At 41.3% G+C, this 19288-nt stretch overlaps 1 protein-coding gene across 14 annotated transcripts in view; it reads left to right on the top strand.

Annotated features, from left to right (window-relative positions):
* PTK2 (protein tyrosine kinase 2) overlaps positions 1–19288 on the top strand; it is a 331183-nt gene that overhangs the window by 258702 nt on the left and 53193 nt on the right. For 13 of the 14 annotated variants that reach the window (XM_053559586.1, XM_053559583.1, XM_053559587.1 and 10 more), the window contains one exon: positions 16648–16759. In XM_053559586.1, coding sequence (XP_053415561.1) covers positions 16648–16759 — 112 coding nt within the window. Of the gene's footprint in view, positions 1–15831; positions 16107–16647; positions 16760–19288 lie in introns of those variants that run through there. The other variant, XM_053559591.1, reaches the window with a different exon arrangement.

Raw genomic sequence — 19288 nt, 5'->3', positions numbered from 1 at the left:
TGTTCTTGTCAGGCTTACCTTGTGCTGCTGCACGTGGCTGCAGCCCACATTTAGTTCCGTGTGACAAACTGTTGAGCACCTGCAGTGGCTGTGCCTGGTGCTAGTCACTGGGGCAAGGATGACTAAAACACTTTTCCTGCCCTCGAGGAGCTCACAGTCTAGTATGTCTTATCCCCTACTAGACTGAAGCTCCTTGAGGACAGGGATGGTCATACTCACCTCGGTGTTGCCCGCACGTCCAGGCCAGGAGCCTAAAGTACAGGAGGGGTCAGCCAGGAACTGAATTTGTCACTTAGAACATATGAGCTAGTCTTAACATTGGTCTAAGGAACACTTCCTTGAGGTAAATTAGCTCCCCAAACGATCCAAGATATGTTTCTAGAACCACATATAATTGCTTTTAAAATGTTCCTGTACTATGGGTGGCACCTGTGGCTCAGTGGGTAGGGCGCTGGCCCCATATACCGAGGGTGGAGTGTTCAAACCAGGCCCTGGCCACACTGCAACAAAAAATAGCTGGGCGTTGTGGTGGTCACCTGTGGTCCCAGCTATTCGGGAGGCTGAGGCAAGAGAATCACCTAAGCCCAGGAGTTGGAGGTTGCTGTGAGCTGTGATGCCACAGCACTCTACTGAGGGTGATAAAGTGAGATTCTGTCTCTTAAAAAAATAAAATAAAATGTCCCTGTACTATAACTTTGGAGCATCTTCTTGTAGAGCATTCGTTTATTCTACATTCTGTTTTAGTCAAAAATGGATTTTAAGTTTGCATTTTGAACATTTATAACATGGCTACCAAATAGGCCAATGTAACTTTATAATAACTTGCTTAAACATTTACATGTAACAGTACATCACAGTAATTAAATAACTGAACTTTTTTTAAAGTTTTTCAAAATTTTATTATTTCGAGAATTTAAGCAAAGAAATTATAAAGTTTGGATAGCCATTACCCATGCCATGATGGTTAAAAGTCTTTCCCAGATCTCATTCTCCTTCTCTACCTTAAAGGAAAATTCTGCAAGTGGATTAAATTTCTATGGGATTCCACTCTTCTTTAACCAGACTCCATGTTCATTGCTGACTACTTTAGTTGAGACAAATGACTTTCAGCAGGAAGCTTATTAGGCAGTCAGTGTCATGGGAAATTATTTTGGTGATACTTTCATTAGGTTCTCTTTCTGACTCATGGAACCCTGTCCTCCTTACATCCTGTTTCCTTATTCATAGGTGTAAAATCAGTAAGAGGTAGAATGTGATTAACCTGTAGGTAGCATACTATCAAGTGTAAAAAAATCTTCAGTAGGAATATTTTAAGGTGATCAACAGTGGAAATTTCTTATCATAAGCACTCTAGCATCTTGTGTGCTTTATGACTGGCAGGTTATAAGAATACTCTGAATGGGCTTGGCGCCTGTAGCACAGTGGTTACGCATTGTGGTGGGTGCCTGTAGTCCCAGCTACCTGGGAGGCTGAGGCAAGAGAATCACTTGAGCCCAAGAGTTTGAGGTTGCTGTGAGCTGTGATGCCACATCATTCTACCGAGGGTGACAAAGTGAGACTTTTGCCTCAAAAAAAAAAAAAAACCACCAGTTTTATCTCAGAGAAATGTTTTAGGTTAATGCTGAATTTCTTAAATACTTTTTTAGACGAATTGAAACCAAAAGCAAAATTATCAATTTAAAGTTTGTGCCATGATTTTTGTGTATTTTTAAACTTTTAATTGAGGTATGAGTACTCCAGGAAGGGAACGGCTAAGTAAATTTTCTCAAAATGGACACAGCATATAACTGGAATCCAAAACAAGAAAATAACACTACCAGTGCCCCAGAAATCTGCCACATATCCCCTCTAGTCATTACTTACCTCTCCAGGGGCCACTGTCCTGACCACAGATGGGTTCTGCCTGTTGTGGAGTTTGTATAGATGGCACCTGTCGGTGTGTTTCTTATGTATAGTTACATGTGATGCATCTGCTCCTGAAAGCACTCGTGGTGTTCGTGCAGCTGTACTTCCTTGTCACACTGTGTGACACATTGTCACTGTTCCATTTGTGCAAATACACATGCCATAGTTGATGTCTTCATTTTTCATTTCTGGTGGAAGCTTGGATACTTTATAATTTGGGCTATTAAGAATATTACTTTGTGCTGTTCAGGATATAGTAAGTGGTATATAAACAAATTTATGTGGGCCTTTATGTTCTAAGAACACTGATCTTGTATCACCTGAGAAGGCAGCCCTTGATTTTGAGTTGCTCTTCCATCACTGAGCTTTTTGAGAATATCTTGACAAAGAGTACTGTGTTCGTTGCTAGCAGTCTCCATCTTCTACAGTGAGCTAGTCTAGTTATACCATTAAAATAATTAACAGTTAATGAGTACTTTGTTGCCATGCATTGTGCCAGGAACCACCATATATCATCCTCACAGTCATTGGAGATGTAGGTAGTAACTTCATCATCTGTTTACGCCTGAGGAGACCAAAACTCTGTGGTAAAGCCCCTGATCTAAGGGTGCCAAGCAAAATTCAAGGCAAGTCCACCTGAGCCCAGGCTCAGGCTGCAGGTTCTAGGTTCTCAGATCCTGCTGTCTTAATGTCAGAGGGCTAGATGCCATTAAGTGTGCCGTGTTATGATCTGGTCTGGTGAGCAAGTTATTAAAATCGTTTAGTTAAAAAGGACAAAAAAAAAGAAAAGAAATGTACTACTACGTAGAATTTCTGCAGCTGGTTTTCTTGCATTGTTCAAAGTCTCCAAAAGAAATGGCAGTATCACTGGCAGATGCACAGAAGCCCCACCTGAGGGCTCTGAGGGGGCACGGTTTCCACATATACTTTCTTTTTTTTTTTTTTGCAGAGATAGAGTCTCACTTTATGGCCCACGGTAGAGTGCCGTGGCATCACACAGCTCACAGCAACCTCCAACTCCTGGGCTTAAGTGATTCTCTTGCCTCAGCCTCCCAAGTAGCTAGGAGTACAGGCGCCTGCCACAGCGCCCAGCTATTTTTTGGTTGCAGTTCCGCCGGGCCGGGTTTGAACCCGCCACCCTCGATATATGGGGCCGGCGCCTTACCGACTAAGCCGCAGGCACCGCCCCCACATATACTTTCAACGTGTTTTCCCTGCTGGTTTCATCCATTGTGTTGGCACTTCTTGAGCATATTGCATTTGCTGCTGTGGGCCCTAGTAATTTCCTTTCTAGCAGGAAGCAGGTTTAGAAGTTTTTTTTGACTAGTTTTTGTTTTTGGAGACAGTCTGTCATCCTGGGTAGAATGCCGTGATGTCATAGTTCATTACAACATTAAACTCTTGAGCTCAAGCAGTTCTTTTGCCTCAACCTGCCAAGTAGCTGGAACTACAGGTACAACACCCAGCTATTTTTTCTATTTTTAGTAGAGACAGGGTCTTAATCTTACTCAGGCTGGTCTTAAACTTCTGAGCTCCAACAATCCACCTGCCTCAGCCTCCCAGAGTGCCAGGATTACAGGCATGAGCCTCCGCACCCAGCTTAGAAGTTTTTTTTGTGTGTTTTTTTGTTTGTTTGTTTGTTTTTGGCCAGGGCTGGATTTGAACCCACCACCTCTGGCATATGGGGCTGGCACCCTACTCCTTTGAGCCACCCACGCCACCCATGGTTTAGAAGTTTTTAACAGGGCCATGTCTCTCCAGAGGCAATTTCAGGCAGCCTGGAACCAAGCCATGCCAGCAGTTGTCACCCATTCAGAGCTTTGACTTCACCTTGGGGTTGTTGGGTATTTATTTATGGTTTTTTGACTTGGGGGTGGGGGTTGCTTTGTATTGTCATGTTTTTCTCCATTATCATACAAAGCTGATCTTTGGGAGAATGTTTGCTCAGGACTATAGCTTAGCTCAGAGTGACTGCAGAAACAAATTCTTAACATTTTTTGCATATTACATCTCAGTTTTATACCCAAGTGAAGACACAAGTCATTGCAGGAACACAAACTATTTCAGTTGGTCTGTGAGGCTGCCAGTTCAAGTTGGCAACGCCTTTAGAGTAAATGGGGGCTTAAAAGCTGTGCATGAGCTTGGGTAAGTTACTTATCCACTCTTGAAAGAATAAGGTCACAAATACTGCTCACATTCTACTTTTCAGGATTAAATGAAATAATATATCTCAAATGCTTTAAATTACACATGGCTCATGGAAACATATACACTGTATTAGCTAATCTAGTAGTAAGTAGTAGTAGCAACAAAAGATTTCTCCAGTAGAAACACGGAGAGCTTAAGAGTATAGAAGAGTTATCAGTTACAGTTAAGCATCTTAGAATGATCTGGTTATTTACATTTAATTTTAAGGTAAGCAGCAACAGAAGTTCCAAGTTGTAAGTCCTGGCTTCACCATTTACTGTCCTTGGGCTATATCTTCAAGCCTCTAAAGCTGTTTTTCTAAACTTAGGATAATAACAGTAGCTACTCTTGTTTTTTTTTTTTTTTTCTTTTGGTGGCCAGGGCTGGGTTTGAACCCACCACCTCCCGTATATGGGGCCGGCGCCCTACTCCTTTGAGCCACAGGCACTGCCCAACAGTAGCTACTCTTTAGGGTTCTTGTGAGACTTAAGTGAGGTATTGCATATAGCCTACTTTAGTACTTAGGAAGTGTTTTAAAGAGTTAGCTGTTCTTATCCAGATTTTGAAATACCTACCACAACTTTATATGGATGTATGACAGAAAAATAGATTTTAATACATTAATATGTGAAGCTACAGCAGGAGGGATTGCTTGAGGGCAGGAGTTAAAGACCAACCTGGGCAACATAGCAAGACTCCATCTCCACAAAACGTTTTTCAAAGTTAGCCAGTGTGGGGGCAGGCATTTGGTGTCCCAGCTTCTTAGGATCACTTGAGTGCAGGCTAGATGACAGAGTTAGACTCTTGTCTTTCAATGATAATTAATTTAATCGGTAAGTAACATCTTAAAATTTTTTTGATTCTTTATTATGCTATAGCATGAACTCTTAAAAGTTTTAGGTTTGATTAATCCCATGAGATTGCTTGCACTACTTCTCTGTGTGTTTTTATTTTATTTTATGAGACAGAATTTCACTATGTTGCCCTGTAGAGCTGTGGCATCACAGCTCACAGCAACCTCCAACTCTTGGGCTTAAGTGATTCTCTTGTCTAAGCCTCCCAAGTAGCTGGGACTACAGGTGCCCACCACAGCACCCGGCTATTTTTTTTTTTTTTTTTTTTTTTGGTTGTAGTTGTCATTGTTGTTTGGCAGGCCTTGGCTGGATTCAAACCCACCAGCTCCAGTGTATGTGGCTGGCACCCTAGCCGCTGAGCTATAAGCACTGAGCCCTCTGTGTGTTTTTTAAGTGATTTTATATTTGCTACCAAAATTCCTTTCAAAGGTGGTGTCTACATTCCTTTTTAGTAGCCATACCAGTATTTTCTTTCTTACTGCATCCTGTTGGGCCTAGATATTAGCTAGAAGAGTAATACTAGTTACTCAGTTATCCCTACATGCATCTTAAAATGTTCACAGCATCTAAACTTTAAGGGTTATGTGTGTGTTTTGTTTTGGTCTTTAGCCTTCCCAGTACTAAAAAACTTAATAGCAAATCTAAATTTAACTGGAATTTAATGAAAACTTTAAGTCGTTTCCACTAAAAGTTAAATCATAATTTTTTTTAAATTATTTTTATTGTTGGGGATTCATTGAGGATACAAGAAACCAGGTTGCATTTGTTAAGTAAAGTCCCTCTTGTAATTGTGTCTTGCCCCCCAAAGGTGTCTGACAGTAATGCTTGCCCTCCTTGGTTCTTACCCCCACATAGATGTCCAGTGCTTTGTGTGTCTATTCTGTCATAGCTCTAGCTCTCCAGTTTGGTTTTGTGTGAAGTAAGTTAATCTCTACTAAGATTTAAACTTGGATTTCATAAATATTAGTCCTTCATTCCTCCATTGTAGATCATTGTCACGTGATCTTTGTCACCTTTTTTGAATTCCGCACCTCCTCTGAAGGATGAGTATTTCTGTCTTTTTCACTAAAGGAACCTGAGGCTTAGAAAAATCATGACTTGCCCTGGATTATACAGCTAACAAGGGACAGAACCAAGGTTGTAGGCTCCTACCTTCTGCCTTCCAGGCCAGTAATTGTTCTTACCTCTACCACAGTGTCTCCCCCTGCTCCCCGCCCAGTGGCAGAAGGGGCCACTGCCATCTGCGTCCCTCTTGTACTTCTCCATGGTCTGTCCACTTCCCCCTCACTTGTCTTATTTGTAAAGAGAGACCTGAGATGTTTACATTTTAGCTGTCATCTAGATATTAACTATTTGTCATTAGAACCTAATCCTCAGAACCCACAGTAAAATCCTCAAACCTACCGTTTCACTAACATAATTTCTTTCCATCAATTGTTTGTATTATCATTTCCTTCTCCCCTCAATTTTTCTCTAGTTTTTCTTAATTCCCTTGTACTGAATTTTTCTCCAAGGTTAATATCCCTAGAAACTTTATTTTTTTTGAGACAGTGTCTCAAACTGTCACCCTGGGTAGAGTGCTGTGGTGTCACAGCTCACAACAACCTCAAACTCTTGGGCTTAAGTGATTCTGTTGCCTCAGCCCCCACTAGTAGCTGGGCTCACAGGCGCCCACCACAACACCCAGCCATTTTTAGGTTGTAGTTGTCATTGTTGTTTGGTGGGCCTGGGCTGGATTTGAAACCTCGAGCTCTGGTGTATGTGGCTGGCGCCCTAGCTGCTGAGCTACAGGTGCCGAGCCCCTAAAAACATTAAAGAAGAATAGAGCAGGTAGGAATGTCTTTCTCCTCTCTGGAAGGTGATATATCTGTGGCTTTGGATGATTCCTCCTCTCCTTCAGCTTGCAGAGGAGCAAGGAAATGAAATTGGGTGAAGAGATGGAGGAAACAAATGTAGAAACATTGGCTTCACATGTGTAGCCAAACTGAATATACCTAAAGTCAACACAGTCGTGAGAAGCAAAAGTTATCTGTGGTTATTGTATTGGTTCTTGGCTAAGAGGACTTGACGCTTTGAAACTAGCGCTTATCTTTTGTAACTCCCTTCCCAAAGTTGCATTTTAGCAATACATTTTGCATTGTACTATTAGTGCTTGCTCTGGGTACACAGTACACATTTTTACCTTTTCATTGTCTATTTAGAGTTAATTAATTGTATTTCAGGTAAAATGTAGAAACTTTGCAACCGTGAATGTCCATTTGCCACTACCTTCATCCGTTGTGCTATTGTTTTCATATGTATACATCCATGTATATCCTAAAGCGCACAAATAAGGTGGTAATCTTTGTCTTAAATGCCACCACACCCAGCTGATTTCTTAATTTTTTTTTTTTTTATTGATGATACCGAGGCTGGTTTAAACTCCTGGTCTTCCACAAGTTTAGAAAAATAGGTGTAAGCCACCACAGCCAGCGTTAAATGCCATTTTAAAGACTTTTATATTTATCTTCGTATAATGCTCCATTCTTCCTGACAATCTTATTTCCATTTGGTTTCCCTTCAGCTTCAGGAGCTTTCTTAGCATTTATTTTGGTACAGGCTATTTGGTGGTTAATTCCATTAGTTTCATCTTATCTAAAACTGGACTGAACTTACTTTTGCTGAATGTAGAATTCCGGGTTGACATAGTTGTTACTTTATTTTTCTTCCAGCATTTTAAGGATGTTCTTACACTGTCTTCTGCCCTGCTCTGTTTAGTGAGCAGTCACTGGCCATTCACACTCCATTATTTTCTTTCTTTCTTTGGTTTTGAGCAGTTTAAGTAGGATGTACTTGTGTTTTTACTTCTTTTTTTAATTAGGGTTTGCTGAGCCTCTTGAATCTAAAGCATCTTTTACCAAATTTGGAAAAACTTTAGCCATTATTTCTTCAGATGTATTTTTTTCTTTTTTAATTTCTCCTGCTTATTCTGACTTTAGTTGCATGTATATTAAGTCTCTTGATGGTGTCCTACAGGTCTAGTCCCAGAGGCTCTTTGTTCTCTTTTTTTTTTTTTTGATACAGAATCCCACTATGTCGCACTGGGTAGAGTGCTGTGGTGTCACAGCTCACAGCAGCCTCAAACTCCTGGGCCTAAGTGATTATCTTGCCTCAGCCTCCCAAGTAGCTGGAACTACAGGCACCCGCCACAATGCCTGGCTATTTTTGTTGCAGTTGTCATTGTTGTTTAGCAGGCCGGGGCTGGGTTCGAACCTACTAGCATCTGTGTATGTGGCTGGCGCCGTAACCACTGTGCTTTGGGCGCAGAGCCAGAGGCTCTTTGTTCTTATTCCTTCCCCCACCCCACCCCTTTCTATTTTCTCTGTGTCCTTGAGGTGAGATTTTATTTTTATATTGATTTATCTTCAGGTTCCCTCTTTGTTCTATAATTTCCATCCTACTGATCATCCTACCCCATGGAGATTTTGTTTCAGATATTGGGGGATTTTGGTGTTTGCGGGTTATGTTTGTTTGTTTGTTTTGAGACAGACTCTTACTCTGTCACCGAGGTTAGAGTGCTGTGGTCTCAACCTAGCTCACAGCAACCTCAGACTCCTCGGTTCAAGCAATCTTCCTATCTTAGGCTCCCAAGTAGCTGGGACTACAGGGCTAGTTTTTCTATTTTTAGTAGAGTGGGGTCCCATTCTTGTTCAGGCTGATCTCAAAAGTCCTGAGCTCAAGTGATCCTCCTGCATTGGTTTCTCAGAGTGCTAAGATTATAGGCATGTGCCACCATGCCCAGCCCAGATACTGTATTTTTCAATCATGAAACTTCTATTTGACCTTTTTATATTGTTTCCCTGCTGAAATTCCCCATCATTTCATTCATTATGAACAAATTTTCTTTAATATCGTTGAATATAATGGCTTCTTTTAAATAGTTGCATGCTAATTTCAACATTTGAGTCATCTTTGGAGTCATCTTTTTCCTCTTAAATGGGTCGCATTTTCACGTTTATTTGTACATCAGAAAGTTTTGGATTATATTCCGGACATGTGACTAATAAGTTACAGAAACTCTAGATTTCCATTCCTCTCCAGAGTAGTTGGTTGGTTGGTTGTTTTAGCTAGTGGGTAATTAATTTGGCTGATCTCAGATTGCAAACTCTCCCTGCTGTGGGTAGCTGCTCATACCTCTGTCCAGTTCTTTTAGCCTTAGATGAGCTGCTTGGAGTCTGCGTTGTGTATTCATGGTTCAGACTCAGCCAGAGATTTGGGCAGAATTTATTGTCAGGATTTGTGGCACTGCCTTTCTGGCTCTGTTCTTCCTGGTATTTCCCCCTTCACTTTCACCAGCAGTGCTTTCTGCAAATTCCACTTCTCTGATTCTTTAAGCTGGTGACTGGGGACTGCCTTCTGGCTAATGGCCGTTAAAAAGTGGAGGCCCACCTGGAGCCATTCAGACAGCTCCCTCCAGAATCTTTTGGAGGGATTTTGGTTGCTCTCCTGTGTTACCACACAGTTGTTTCATGTAACCAGAGTTTATAACGCCCATCTGTCAAAGGGTTAGTCAAATAAGAGCCACTCAAACATGCCAGAAATAGGAAGAGGTCACCATTTCATGACTTTTAAAAAATAATTTTGAGATGAGTATTGCACAACAACCAAGCAAAAGGCTTTATTTCCTCCAGATTGAGGTACTTCATAAGTGAGGAGAGAACTGTGGTTTCTGTGTATTGGGGGCACTGTGCCTGTTTATAGGAGAAAAGAAGCAAAGGCCTAAGTGCCAAGATTGTGAATTGTGGCCTTAACCATCCCTACCTCTGTCTCAAGCCAGCAGATTGCCCTCCCCCCCCCCCAAGACAGCATGGGGTTTTTGTTGTTGTTAAAAGGTCAATTCCATTCCTTTGTAGTGAGGCAATGTTGGGTAATTATAAGAGATCATATTTCAAAACTGGTATTCCTATAAACTTGCCAAAACAAGCCAGCTCCTTGGACTATTTTCCCTTCAAATTTTTTGCTGTTCGTTCTCTGGTATTTTCAGATTAACCTAAATAACTGCAAACCCAGACTGATTTTATGTCCAAAGCAAATCTTACAGTGTCATCCCTTTGTTTAGTGATCAAAATCCAATCCTTTTTTAAAAATGAAAATATATTCTCCCTATGTTAAATAAGGCAAAAAGTATTTATTATGTTTAAAAGGAGAAAAGTTTTATATTATCAAAGAGAAGAGTTAGTTTGGTAGTAAAGTCACTGTTATGAAAAATACTATAGAACTGAAATAGATAAAAACTCTTCTCTTGCCTAATCATAGAACAAGGCAGGTAATAATACAAAACTAACACATATTTGCAGGCAGGCACAGTGGCTTATGGCTGTCATCCTAGCACGTTGGGAGGTCGAGGCAGGTGGATTGCTCAGGAGTTGGAGACCAGCCTGAGCAAGAGTGAGACCCTGTGTGTGTGGCAGGCGCCTATAGTCCCAGCTACTTGGGAGGCTGAGGGAGGCAGATCACTTGAGTCCAAGAGTTTGAGGTTGCTGTGAGCTGTGACGCTACAGTGCTCTACCCAGGGTGACACTGTGACTCAAAAAAAAAAAAAAAAACTACAAAACTGAAATAGATAAAAACTCCTTTCCTTTTTAATGATATAATAAGGCAGGTAATAATACAGAACTAACAAACACTTAAAAGTTTTACTAAATTTTTTTCAGATACTTTATTTTTCCATTTTAACAATAGATAAGGCAGATTGTGATTCTCATTTATGAGTGAAGAAACAGGTTAAAGTACGCAAGATCTACTGTGGTTAACATAATTCAGCAGAGACGTGCCTTGTATCCACTGCCCTTCTGGGACACATTGAGTGACTGGAACACCAGCCATTCTCGATCATTTGGCCTCTTCTACTGCTGAAACTTGTCTTTGTTAGAGATTCATTCTTGTGTCTTTTTTCTAGGGAACTAATGGACCACTTTCTTGCTAGCCATCAAAATAACCTTAGAAAATTAAATCACGTTTTGTTGCTCAGAAGGGTCATGTAGTAAGACCTCTCCATTCTGGCTTTAAGGGTTGTGAGACCAGGCTTCACAGACAGTGTCACAGGCCAAAAGAGGAAAATCAGAGCAGCTTTCACACATTTTTATGTCCTTTTACTATGAATTGATTGAGTCATCAAAGTAAAGAATTTAAGTAAAACATTAAATAACACACTCCCTTCCCCTTTTCAGGATTCTCTTCCTAGTTGGGACCCATGGATAAACAAAGGTGTAATTTTCAATTGTGCTAATATTTGTTAAATGACAAGTCTCTACTTTAATTATTTCATCTATTTGCAAGGTGTAGAGTTAGAAACCACCATTCTAGGGAAAAACATGAGAGCTTATTCATTGCCAACTCTCATTAGGCAGCTAACGGCTTTCCAGTGGAATGCATTGCCGCTAAAAATATTTGTAGTTTGGGAAAATATGCTTCGGCCTGACCTCCTTGACTCTGGTTTGTTGCTCTGGGTTCTTCAGCAGCTGCAAAGAGGAAAGCTCAGTGCTGTCTCCTTAGCCTGTCTTACTCCATCTATGGACTAGTCTTCCCATTGTAAAAACAGATATTTTTGTGAGTTATTTATATTCTCAGTTTCTCTGAGCAACAAATTATGGTTTCTCAGAAATATTTTTACATGCTATTTTTGGTATGAGAATGAAGTACTGAGATTGAAGGAATTCATTTCCCAGTTTTCATTATGTTCTTTGAGGAATGAGACTGGCATGTTTTAAAAAAAAAGGAAAGGACCAGCACATTTAATTAAAGAAATAGGAAAGTATCTTTAATATGCAAATGCTACTTAGCTGGCAAGAGAAAAGGGATCCATGTCTGACAGCAGTATGAACCTTAAAGCCTAAATCCCACAGCAGGGGAGTGAGTGATTAAGAACTGAAATTAAGAATTCAGACAGGAAATTCGTGGGGTCATAGAATTGAGGGGAGTGAACATGGGTGGAAAACTCAGGGCATATGAGCATGAGAAAGTCTCCTTATGGCAAGAGACTTCCCATGACCTGTTTGGAGATTTTTTTTTTTGCGGGGGCTGGATTCATTGAGGATACAAAGAACCAGGTTACATTGATTGCATTTGTTAGGTGAAGTCCCTCTTAAAACTGTGTCCCGCCCCCGAAAGGTGTGTCACACATCGTGACTCCTCTACCCCCTCCCCTTCACCCATCTCCCACCATGTATTAGGTCATTAGTTGTCCTTATATCAGCTGTTTGGAGATTTGAGAACAGTAACCTTACGATTAGTGTGCAGTTTCACAAAATAACTTACGTAAAATAAAATGGTGATGCGGCCCTTTTTTTTTTTTTTTGTGAGTCAGAGGCTTGCTTTGTCACCCAAGCTGGAGTGCAGTAGTATCATAGCTCACAACAACCCCAAACTCTTGAGTTTAAGTTATTTTCTTGCCTCAGTCTCCCAAGTAGCTGGGACTACAGGTGCCTGCCACAACACCTGCCTATTTTTTTTTCTTTCTTTTTTTTTTTTAATTGTTAAATCATAGCTGTGTACATTAATGCAATCATGGGGCACCATACACTGGTTTTGTAGACCGTTTGACACATTTTCATCACACTGGTTAACATAGCCTTCCTGGCATTTTCTTAGTTATTGTGTGTTTTTTTTTTGTTGTTGTTGTCATTTTTTTTTTTTTTTTTTAAGTAGAGATCGGGTCTCACTCTTTCTCAGGCTGGTGTCGAACTCCTGAGCTCAACCATTCTACCTGCTTCGGCCCCCCAAAATGAGACCTATTTAAAATGAAGTTCCTCCTGGCCTTCCCATAGCTTGCCTGTATTTTAATTATTTGAAAGAGTTAAAAAAAGGATTTTTTTTTTCTTTCTTAATTTTCATGGACTTGTTTAAGCCCCAGAATTTCATGATTCAAGTTCTGTTGTTTATTTTAAGGGTCAGGTGATTGAGATCAGGGTGCTGAAAACTACTAACCAAGGACATGCTCCTCTCAGGCCACGTAGGCCCTCCTTGCCCCAGTGTGCCAGGCTCTTCCTTCCAGTGGCCATCTCGAGGAAAGCACCAGCAGTCTTCTCATGTTTGGCCAGTTGAGAGAATGGGAAGCTTGGTAATGCTGTTCTCTTTGCTAAGGGATAGATTTACTCTACTGATGGGGCCTCGCTCTTGCATTCACCTGCCACTTACTCATGCACATAATGATTCTAGGTCTGTGCCAATCCTGGACATGCAAAACTGGGGCTTCAAGTAGCAACTCTTGGTCTAGGAGGAGCAAAACTCAAGCAAACAGATCATATGTAATGTCTTTAAACAAGAGTGAAAAGCAAGTCAATGCCTACAATCCTAGCACTTTGGGAGGGCAAAGGATTGCTCGTGTCAAGGAGTTCAAGACCAGCCCAGGCAACATAGTGAGATCCTGTCTCTTTACAAAAAAAAAAGCTACCCAGCATGGTGGCATGCACCTATTCTCTAAGTACTCAGGAGGCTAAGGCAGGAGGATCACTTAAGCCCAGGAGTTTGAGGTTATATTTAGCTATCATGGCCCACTGCACTCCAGCCTAGGCAATGCAGCAAGACTCTGTCTCAAAAGAGCAAACAAAAGAAAAAAAAAAAGGCAAAACAAAGCTGTAGTTGCTTTGGGAGCAAATAGGAGTATGATGTAACTCAGGCTGAAGAACGGAAGGAGCTTCAGGAAAAGTGCACTGGGGGAACTACTGTTTGACACTTGAGACATAAGTAGGAGCTGGCCAGATAAAGCAGAGAAAGCTTTTCCAGGCAAGAGAAACCACAAGAGACAGTGGAGAGCACAGTGGCTTTGGAGAGCGTACCTGGCATGGAGAAAGAAGGATGGCAGAGGAGGGGCAAGGGAGACAAAGAAGATGAGTCACTTGACTTTGTAAACACAGTTGTACTTACTGCACTCGTGTGCACTGGGGGCACCAGCTCTAAAAATCCATGGACGTGTGTTTCACTCTATTAGCAGCCTTTCCAGCGGCGGTTCTGCAGTGGTTGCTACAGTGCTACTGTAGCAACAAAAATAATTTTCACTGCGTTAGGAAGGTTAAGAACCACTGCTTTTGAGGTATGGATTTATTGGTGTTTCGGTCTAGAAATTTAAGGTGTACCTTCCAGCATTCCCATTGGTAAGTGATTGGGACTTGGTGAAGTTGTATTAGCTCAGGTATCAACTCCTGTTTCTCATAGTTGTAACTTCTTTGTATTTGCCAAGTTCTAAGGCGTTGTACACCAATTACGATGTTTTCACAGGCATATTCTTGATCTGTTGGTTTGATTGGTGGACAGTCATAATTGTGTCACTAATACTACAGTGAGTGATGGGATAGATTTGCAAAACGACATGTTCTTTTCAGCCTCAAACTCTAATGGGATTTTAACTTGTTTGAAATACTTGAAGCCCCTTATGAGGACGGTAGCCATTAGGTACATGGGATATTATTTCATGGGGAATTTGTGACAGTTCTTTCCATTTCAAAGCTTCTTGGATTTCAGAGCTTTTCATATAGATGGTCTAATTTTCCTTTTGGTTTTCACAATAACCCTTCAAAATTGGTAGTTCTGGAGGCACATCATTTTGTGGGTGAAACTAGGAGGTGACAGAGTTAACCACGGTCATATGACATGAGGCAGAACTTCAGTGTGAATTCAGTGTGACTCAAACCCCACACTTTGCACACTGAGCCTTGCTGTTTTCCCATTCGGTGTGTTCATCACTGATAAAACTTGAATTTTCTTAGCGAAGTTACGTGTCTTAACAGGTCATGATAATATGTATATTTATACATATACTATATTTTTTCATTTAGCAACTATTTTACTGTAAACTGTGCCAGGTACTGTTTGATTTGAAGTATAAGAAAAATCTTTATAAATCTTAAATTTAAATACATAAAGAAAACTGAAATATAAAGCTGTTTATTTCCATGTAAGAAATGGACAGAAGACATTACTGTGCTCTTGGTCCCATAACACTGTGCGCTCAGGCTGGATCTGTCGCTGAAGCCGCCGGAGCTCTTGTGTCCTGCTCAGTCACAACACATACATCCTGTTTCAGGACTTGAGATTTTCTTTTCTCACAGGCAGAGCAACTCAAAGACCTTATCACCTGTGTCCCACTCACAGCAGAAAGTTAGCAAATACTTGATAAATGAGCAGTCCTTGAGCAAATGCCCTGTCAGAGATACCTGCTAATGACAGCTAAGGATGATAGCAGGTGCTTTCACAGCTCAGATCTCCTTAACCCCTCACCAGCCTGAGGGGAGCACTCTCCTGATTAGAGGGTTAGGGCAGAGCATCACCCACCTGCTGAAGTCTGCTTAGCAGCAGCAGGACCCTCTCAGTACCCTATATCCCCAGACATGGTCCTGGATTTCCACATCCACAGCCCACCTGGCTCACCTAAGCCTGGCACATGGCCAGAGTCCCAACAGTGGTGGCACCCAGCAGGCATCCTGCCTGTCCTTGGAGACTGCTGCAGAAGTCTTAAATGTGTTGAAAGCTTTGTGGTGTTTATTTGCTCGCCAGGATCATCTAACTAGAACAGAGGGGAAACTAAAATCCTATGTTGAGGAGAGGGTGGGACATCTTTGAGGAGGACCTTGCCTTTCCTTTGGGGGAGAATAAAAGTCCTAGCATCTGTAGTTGTGGTTTGCTGACTCAGGGCAGTTAGGAAATGAATTTTGTCTCTTTTCTTGATTCAGAAGGTGACTGTGTGAGTTGGGTTGTGTGAGAAACAGCACTCTAGCCTCCAGCCAGGCAGGAATGTCTTTTTAAACAGTTGAGCAAATTCCCAGATTAGAAAGAGTCTGGTGTGGCTGATGTCACTCTTTCCTGAGTAATTCTGGGTGGTTATTTACTGCACTCGATCTACCAGGAGGCCAGAAACTTTGAATGAGCCTCATTATTAGAACTGTAAAGTTGTAGGCATATAGAAAAGAGCTGCTGGCACGGTTAGCTTGAAAGTTTCAAGGCCCTGCCATGTACTAAGCCCCAGGGACTCTGTGCAGAAGGGAAAGGCTACCAGTGTCGCTCCAGCTGCACTCAGAGGGATTTATGAGATGGCAAGCAGCCGAGGGGAGCAAGCCGCCTAGCAGTTACTGCGGAGGCTGTGGCGGTATGTGGGATTTCAGATAGCTTCCAAGTGGTCAAGCAGCGGTAAGTAGTGGCCTTATTAATTGCAGGGATTTCCACTTTAAAGCAAATTGTATTTTCAGAAGCCCATGTAAAGACTGTTGCTTTTTTCCTGATCAGAGAAAGCACTGGTTAAGCTAAAAGTTAGGAAGATGTATTGAGCCATCCAGAGAGATTATTGGCTAGAGACCAACTGGGCACATTGTGTGCTGGTGTGATCAGACATGCATATGCTTGACAGAGTGCTGCTTGGAGTGTCTTGGGGTAATGCTGTTCTGCTCAAAATAAACTTTAGCACACAAACACTTCTCCTTGGCTCATTTTCTCCAACTCTTCTCTTCCTTTCCAGCTGTCTTTTTCTCACCTGTGGCTCTGCTTTAAGTGGACTTGCCTGTTCAGATCAGGGCATTCTGAAGTCATTTTGTGAAGTTAGAAACCTGATCCTTCTTTCCCCTGTGTATGGGCTTCTTTCTTCCTTGTTATCATGTACTGCGATGAGGCAGGGTGGGGTCTGGTGGCTCATCTGGTTGTCAGCTCCCTTTAAAACCGTGTATTGTCTCTCTAGCACCATCCTGGAGGAGGAGAAGGCTCAGCAAGAAGAGCGGATGAGGATGGAGTCCCGAAGACAGGCCACAGTGTCCTGGGACTCTGGAGGGTCTGATGAAGCTCCGCCTAAGGTAGCCATGCCCCCACCCCACCGATGGGTTATCCTGCTAACTTGAGATTGATGATGTAGGCAGCTATTTTCTGCAAGGAGAAACTCCAGTATCAGACTATTCTAGAGTAACAGTTACAACTCCAGGGAATGGTTTCTTCTTTACTCCTCCTCTGTGCTTTAGCCTCCTGTACACTCACGTTCCGAATTTGCATGTCAAGTAGAGGCTATTTTAAGCCTTGAGTGATTGGATCAGATGTTGTCTTTTAAACTGCTCTTCCTTTTCTTCCTCACTTTCCCTTCAACTAAATGGGCTCTCTGCCTTGAGGGAGGTTGTTTTTTTTTGTTGGCTGTCAGAGATCTCCCTAATGATAAAATCTGGATTCAAACATCAAACTAGGCCGCTCTCTAGATTCTCTAGATTTTGCTTTATTTAAAAATGACCTGATCATGTTCCTTTCATTTTTTTGAGAACTTTCCATACATTTTTGTTGTTGTTCTGGCCTGTGCCTGAGTTATCCGTATAGAAAAGCAAGCACATTGCATCTCTTTTGCTGCCCTAGTGAGATCTGCTGGCAGTGTCCTCAGGCCTTGCCTGCCCATGCAGATTCAGCTCCTATGCTGGTGCCCTGTTGATTGCTGGGCTGGGCTGGGCTGGGCTGGGCGAGGCTGGGGGTTTTAGACAACATTGGTCCTTAAAACACTTTGCTTAGTTTAAGAAGTCTTTATACACATACACCTTTGGCTTTTGACAGGATACAATTTTCACATGCTGGTTTACTTGTGTGAAAAATCTATTTCAGACCTTTTTCTGGAAAGTATGTAGATAATGGGCTTTTTTGTGAATAACAGTTACACACTGTTTGGCTGGGTGTAGTGGTACCTGTAATCCCAGCACTTTGGGAGGTCGGGAGTTTGGGACCACCCTGGGTAACATAGTGAGACACTTCTCTACCAAAAAATATTAGGGTGGTGACGTACCACGTATAGTCCTACATACTCACTGAAGCAGGAGTATCACTTAAGCTTAGGAGTTGGAGGCTGCAGCAAACTGTGATCACACCACTGTGCTTAAGCCTGGACAATGGAGCAAGACCTCATCTCTAAAAAACTAATAATTACCTCTTTTTGATATGTGATTAGCTAAAAAATATATTAAGAAACTTTGAAAATTATTTCATTTTCTTTTAGCAAGATGTTCAGAAATCTGCTAACACAAAATATTGCTTAAATCTTATACCAATTTTTTGTGATAATAGCTGAAAACTTATTTTCTTGGTCATCACTTTGAACCATGTAACAGTAACATATGGCTATCACACGTTGAAAGTGAATACACATAATCAACAATTCTGCAGCAGAAGTTCAGAGGTAAAACGTGCCTCAGGTCAGTCCCCTCTGTACAGACAGAAACCAAAGCCGAGAGGAGGAAAACCACCCACATGGTCTGTCTGATGGATGTTGCTTTGAGCTAGAAAGCAAACCAGAACATTTTTCTGTCATTTCCTAGTTTAATAACAACAAAGAATCCTTAGTTACCCACAGAAAGAAATGTGACCCCCTCATCCCAGCGTTTAAGGCCATCCATATTCTATTTATAAGTTAGCCTGTTTTTTAAATTCATTAATAAATAGAGAATATTTCAGCGTGGGGAGGCAAGAGAATCTCATTATTAATTTCTCAGGCCTTTATAGTCAAGTTGACCCATTCACATGGAACTCTGCTGTTCATAGTAACTGAGAAAGTTACCTACCTATTCCAAACTTCACTCTCACCATTTGTAAAATGAAGGTATTTATATTCTTTGCCTCTTAGGGATATTGCGGGGTGATTCATTTTATAGCACTTTATTTAGTACACAGAAGTGTTAGCATAGCATAAGGATTTGATGATGAGCACCAATAATGCAGCCCTTCTCTAATGCTCATGGAAGTAAACATTTTTCTATATTCCAATCAGTTAGATTTTTAATCACTTTAATTTGGCTTGTTAAATTAGGTTCATGAGACAGATGGTTAGGCTTTTTTTGGTTTTAGCATAAAAAGACCATTTCTGCTTAAAATTTTAAATAAAGAATCCTACATTTCATCTTTTTAGCTGTTTTCAAAATGCATATGTTGAGGATCTTTAATCAGTTTGTTCTACCCTACACCAATTTTTATTAATCAACTAAACCAATAAGATATAGCATACTGCCTATTTCTGTGAAGTAAACTTTTTTTGGAAAACATCAACACTCATTTATTTGTGTACTATCCATGGCCAGTTTTACCTACACAGGCAGAGTTGAATAGTTGCAACAAAGACAGTATGGCTTATAAAACTTGAAATATTTACTGTTGGACCACTCAAGAAAAAGTTTGAAAATCACCAGATTAATAGCTAGAAAATTATCTAAAGTAGTGTAGGTTGGCTGGGCCCAGTGGCTCATGCCTGTAATCCTAACACTTTGGGAGGCCAAGACAGGAGATTGCTTGAGTCCAAGAGTTTGAGACCAGCCTGAGCAACATAGTGAGACCCTGTCTCTATCAAAATTTTTTTTGTTTGCAAG

The sequence above is a fragment of the Nycticebus coucang genome, chromosome 13 (genome assembly GCF_027406575.1).
Source record: "Nycticebus coucang isolate mNycCou1 chromosome 13, mNycCou1.pri, whole genome shotgun sequence".
Lineage (NCBI taxonomy): Eukaryota > Metazoa > Chordata > Mammalia > Primates > Lorisidae > Nycticebus > Nycticebus coucang.
This window is presented reverse-complemented; position numbering and strand designations above follow the sequence as displayed.